The 5,932-nt window shown below is 38.7% G+C and overlaps 1 protein-coding gene across 10 annotated transcripts in view; it reads left to right on the top strand.

Annotated features, from left to right (window-relative positions):
* The window catches only part of LOC107677622 (leucine-rich repeat flightless-interacting protein 2-like), a 42,136-nt gene extending 39,127 nt beyond the window's left edge, over positions 1-3,009 (top strand). For 8 of the 10 annotated variants that reach the window (XM_016472586.1, XM_016472583.1, XM_016472580.1 and 5 more), the window contains 4 exons: positions 210-327; positions 411-490; positions 708-812; positions 1,843-3,007. In XM_016472586.1, the coding sequence (XP_016328072.1) occupies positions 210-327; positions 411-490; positions 708-812; positions 1,843-1,953 (414 nt within the window). In that variant the 3' untranslated portion in view covers positions 1,954-3,007. Of the gene's footprint in view, positions 1-209; positions 328-410; positions 491-707; positions 813-1,842 lie in introns of all 10 variants that reach the window. The other 2 variants (XM_016472590.1, XM_016472587.1) reach the window with 2 other exon arrangements.
* The last annotated feature ends 2,923 nt before the right edge of the window (positions 3,010-5,932 follow it).

Genomic DNA, 5,932 nt, shown 5'->3' with positions numbered 1-5,932 from the left:
CACGAGGGCCTAGAGGACGCAGTGTCTCGTTCCCTACTCAGGGAACCATGGTTACATACGTAACCTGAGACGTTTTGTCATTTCATGCTTTTCAAGTGATTCATTGTTCTGCATATTATTGTATATTGTGGGAGAACATCTTATGAAATCTCTGTAATGCCTGTCATAAGGACTTTGTTAGCATGACTAAACTGCATGTGAATGTGCAGGTACGGAAGTATAAAACCATTGCTGAGCAGAAACAAAAGAATGGGACAGAAGGAGCGGGAAGCACAGATGAGGATGACCTACAGAATGGTCTGGACCCTCATATTCTAGATCTGCAGAGTAAGATATGCCTTTAAATGTCATTCACCATCAGTCTTGATGTAGGCTGGTTTGTTTTCATGTAAACTCTTTTTTTTCTACAGGAGATGCTAACAGGCAAATCAGTGACCTAAAATTCAAGCTGGTCAAGTCTGAACAAGAAGTCACAGCACTTGAACAAAGCGTAAGTCACTGATAAAATGAACACAAGACTTTATATCCGAAGGCACAAATTGTGCTCTTGCATGCAATTTCATCATCAGTAGTTAATAATGTTCTCCTTTCAAGTTTAATCTCCCTTTATGCACTGTTAATTTTGTTCGTATTGTGGTACAACCAGTTACACAGGAAATTATCTGACATTATTTCATGCATAACCTGTAATCTCTGTCATGTGGCAGATCATTCGGCTGGAGGGTCAGGTGAGCCGCTATAAAACGTCCGCTGAGGCTGCAGAGAAAGTCGAAGATGAACTAAAAGTGGAGAAACGCAAGCTGCAGAGAGAGGTACACTAAATCATAAAAAAAACACTAATATTCTAAACAACTCAGCAGCAACTTTTTTTGGTGAAACATTCTTGCACTTAAAAATATTGAGTACATTTCATAGCTGTGAAATCAATGAAATATACCTTATGAATTGAGTAAATGTGAGTAAAAAAATATATAAATAGATCTGAATAAGTGCATTTGGTGCCATGACAAATAAAACTGAGTAGACACAACAAGTTAAAAGAATAGTTCACACAAAAATGAAAATTTGCTGAAAATGTACTCACCCTCAGGCCATCCAAGATGTAGATGAGTTTCTTTCTTTATCGGAACAGATTAGGAGAAATTGAGCATTATATCACTTGCTCATCAATGGATCCTCTGCAGGGAATGGGTGCCGTCAGAATGAGAGTTAAACATCTGATAAAAACATCACAATAATCCACACGACTTCAGTCTATCAGTTAAGTGGATATTTTTCTTACAAAAACCCATTGCTTTGCTTCAGAAGGCATTCATTAACTCACTGGAGTCGTATGGATTACTTTTAAGATGGATGTATGCGCTTTTTGGATCTTCAAAAACTCAGGCACCATTCACTGCCATTACAAGAGCCCAGATATTATTTAATATAACCCCAATTGTGTTCATCTGAAAGAAGAAAGGCATATACACCTAAGATGGCTCGATGGTGAGTAAACTGTGGGCTAATTTTCATTTTTGGGTGAACTATTCTATGAACTCATTCTGACGGCACCCATTCACTGCAGAGGATCCATTGGTGAGCAAGTGATATAATACTAATAAAATTAGTCAAATACTAATTTCTTTTTTATGGAAAAAATAAATAAATAATAGATGTAGATGCAGTTTATGACAAAATAAACTGTTGGATTTTTGGGCAGTTAGTTGGGTATGTCCATCAAACGCTTAAGCTATATTCAGAGATTTTATTAAGGTAGTGTAATTATTATTTTTTTTTAATTTACAAAGTCACTGAATTTTTTTAGAGTGTGATGTAACAAGTGCTGTATTTATTCTTTAGCTGAGGTCTGCGCTTGACCGTATCGATGAGCTGGAAGCAAGCAACAGCCACCTTACGAAGAGACTAGAGAAGATGAAGGCCAATCGGAGTGCTCTTTTGGCACAGCAGTGACGTCCATCTATGCCCACTCTGCAGTCAGGGGCATGATTCCCATCTAGTACCAATGATCTGCCACCCATATTAAACTAAAACAACTATCAAAATCATATAAAATTAGCCCAATCATAATCATGCTACTTCAGACTTTAAAAAGTAAATATGGCTGACAGGCATGGACATCAAACTTCATTTGTTTGCTAGTGGGAGTCCAAGCGGAGGACATCAAAAACTCTTACTGAGGCTCATTAAAGTGACCTTTGGTTTGGATTAGCAGAATTCAGGCCCTCAATGAGCTCTCAAAATGTTTTGACTGGTTACGGATCTCTAAGTCAATGAACCAACTCAGCACAGGCAGAGCACAGCTATGGCAGCATGTTCCTTTATAATCCAGTGGTGAGGGACATTGAATAATCTTAGCAGACCATGCACTTTATCCCTTCATCAGTACTCAAATTTTGTGTTATATGGAAACTGTAACATATCTGCACACGGAACTGTTTTGCAAAATGAGGTAATGGAGTTTGTGTAGTCCAGATATTATATGACTGAATTTATGCTCTTATACAGAGAAAGTGTGTGTTATTGCAATTTTTGTGCAGACGGGGAGTGTTGTTTATACAATCAACAACTTATCAAATTATTGGAGAATTGCTATAATGTCCATTTTGTTTCATGCCAAATCTGTGTGTGTGTGAGCGTGTGTGTTGGTCTGTACGTAAATAATGGGGACTAACACTTCATAATGTTAGTCATTTTTGTTTATATGCTAATGTTGTGTAAACAAGGGGCACTTAAGACATGGCAAAAAAAAAAAAGATGCAATAACAATGTTAATATAACTTTATGGAGTATATTTGGGGATAAGCCAGGCTTCAAAAGATTTTAATCATTGTTTCAAATGTTCTCAGTGGCTGCACTTAGTTTTCTTTGTTGCTTTATGAAAGCACTCAATACATTTTTCTCACATATCCATTTAACTGAAGTGGGCCAAATGATGATAATACTTTTCTTTTGTTTAATATGCAGGTTTTAGACCACCTACTTACTTTCTGTGTTTAAACTACAAAACTATAGTTAAAAACCACAGAAGCCTCATTGTAATATGATTAGTAGAATTAGACGGACAGTGAAGCACTGCTGATCATTATACTGTTTCATGTTCAGAAAGATGCAATAACAATGTTAATATAACTTTATGGAGTATATTTGGGGATAAGCCAGGCTTCAAAAGATTTTAATCATTGTTTCAAATGTTCTCAGTGGCTGCACTTAGTTTTCTTTGTTGCTTTATGAAAGCACTCAATACATTTTTCTCACATATCCATTTAACTGAAGTGGGCCAAATGATGATAATACTTTTCTTTTGTTTAATATGCAGGTTTTAGACCACCTACTTACTTTCTGTGTTTAAACTACAGAACTATAGTTAAAAACCACAGAAGCCTCATTGTAATATGATTAGTAGAATTAGACGGACAGTAAAGCACTGCTGATCATGATACTGTTTCATGTTCAGTTTAAACTCAGATCATATTGCAACTATATCATCTGAGGGCTAAATGGACATTTGAGATGTCACCAGCCTTTAAAGATACAATCTGTAATCTGAGTCTTGCTTTTGAAAACATGCTGAGTCAACACAATAAATGGGAGTGCAGCTCTTTTATTATTATTTTTTTTTTTAAAGCTGGTCGTTGTAGCACTTTCAGTAATGGTCTGACATTTACAGTCTAACATTAATCTCATTGCATTTGGGGTTTATAGAAATTAACATGGCTTTTTTAAGAAAAAGGAAAAAAAGGTATTGTTTTGCAATAATGCTTTTAAGTGTAAATTGACCATTGCATTTACACAAAAACTTTCCAATGTACATCATTATGAAAACAGCTATAATAACGATCGTCATGATGCTGTATCTGCTGTGTAATCGGTTGTGATAAGAAGATGATTATTTTTTGCTGATTGTGAGTTTCACTTGTATCCCTCCCCTGGGTTGGGCTACCATTGGAGACACCTTGTTTACACACTCAGTGAATATGAACATGCCATCTCTAAAGAACTGATATGCTGAACTTTAAAAAAAAAACAGACACAGACATACCTATTACGTTGTTTACCTGTATTACAGCTCTTCTGTATGACATGGCATAGCAAGAAATAAACTCATGCAATAACACTGACTTTTAAGGTTTTTATTTATGTATTATTTCATTCTTTTATTGCATAATTGAAATGTTTTATTAATGTCTTAAGAGCAAGCAAACAATAATTGATAAATGGACCATGCTCCCTTTTAAAACATTCAACATAAGTTTGAACAGCAGAGGGCAGCACTGATTTTCAGCTTATAAATCAGTTCCGCATTCTGGTGATCTTATCTATGTTAAAGGCACTGTAAAATCTCTCAGTAATATACATCGTTGGCACCCTTTGGGCAATTTCTTATGTTTTTTTACTTTTTTTTTTTTTTATTATTATTATTTTTGCCTCTATAGCCAAAACACATTCAATGTCACTTTTCCTTAAACTAATATAATAATTCCTTTGTGTTATCCCTCCTAAACAAATCTGTTTAAAATATGCTATGCAAAATCAAAAAGACGAAGAGAAAGAAAGTAATAAGGACGTACAACAAAGGAAATAAAAGGCCTAGATAAAAGTCTTTTAGACATGCTGGCCCTCAGAAACAGACAGCTGATCACTGGCTCCTGGAGATTTCACTTCTCTTCCATACAACCAGCCTAGCTCTGGCAGGCAGCTCTGAGCTCTTTGCTTTGAAAATTGCATAGCAGGCCTGTTCTTCTTGGTGTGATATGAAATCATTGAAAATGTAATATCAGTTGTACTCAATATGACAGGAAGTCAAGTCAGGTGACTAACGTAGAATGTTGAGTGACACATCATTCATACAATCATGATAACTATGTTAGGCCTGTGCAGGATGATGTGTTACACACACACACGTATTGTAATGGTATTATTAATGAAACACATTGTGTATATATATATATAAAAATGCACTCTCTATTCTAATTCTATTCTTTAGAGGAAGGAGGAGCCGGTGGGATGGAGCGACGAGGTGCAGCCTGAGGAGCGGAGTCCTGAGGTGATGGCGGGTCGACAAGGCGGAGCCGGAGGGACTAGGGAGCCCGGTGGATCGACGGGTGATGGTGGAGGCGAGGGAGCTAGGAGCCGAAGTGGAGCCGCTGGGTCTACGGGCCGAGGCGGAGTCCGGGCCTCGGAGGCTGGAGGCGGAGGTGAGGGGTTCTCCAGCCATGGCGACGCTGGAGGATGGAAGACCCGCGGAGCTCACACCGTAATGATGGTGGGCTGAGGGGCTGCCAGACGACAGCGGTGGAGGAGGCAGGAGCAGGTGGGAGGGCGGGCATTTGTGAGTCTCCGGGCATTCAGGGCTTAACTCTGGATCGGAAGCTCCCTCTAGGCTGAACACGGGAACAGGATGGCGCTCAGGAGGAGCAGACACTTTAGGGCGCTTACGAGGAGCTGGCACTGGAGGGCGCTTTCTAGGAGCGGGCACTGGTGGGCGCTCTGGACTGGATTCGGGGACTGGAGCCCTCTCCTCTTCGGTTTGGCACTTTCGCCGCGCCATATTCAGCTCACTCTCAGCCCCCCCTGCTCCAGCAGGAGGAGGAGGAATTCGGGGCGAAGGAGGGGATCCATAGAAACAACGGGAACAAAAGAACCTAATGGAAACAGGAAGGACCAAATAAGGAAACACGGGACCAGAAACAGGGGCAAAACACTACACAGAACAGTCCAGAATCCTGACAGCTCTATTCTTTTTCTGTTATCTGTTTTATTTTTATTTATTATATAATAAAAAAAAAAACCTTGCTACCTGTACTGCGTTAAGCTAACTGAGAATTGTTATAGAAGTTGTATATCATTGCTCTTTTGTTGATTTGGATTGCTTCCATTGTCCTCATTTGTAAGTCGCTTTGGATAAAAGCGTCTGCTAAATGACTAAATA

Source organism: Sinocyclocheilus anshuiensis, unplaced genomic scaffold (assembly GCF_001515605.1).
Source record: "Sinocyclocheilus anshuiensis isolate Anshui unplaced genomic scaffold, SAMN03320099.WGS_v1.1 scaffold873, whole genome shotgun sequence".
In the NCBI taxonomy this organism is placed as follows: Eukaryota; Metazoa; Chordata; class Actinopteri; order Cypriniformes; family Cyprinidae; genus Sinocyclocheilus; species Sinocyclocheilus anshuiensis.
The sequence above is the reverse complement of the archived record's forward strand: the minus strand, read 5'-3'. Positions and strand labels throughout refer to the sequence as shown.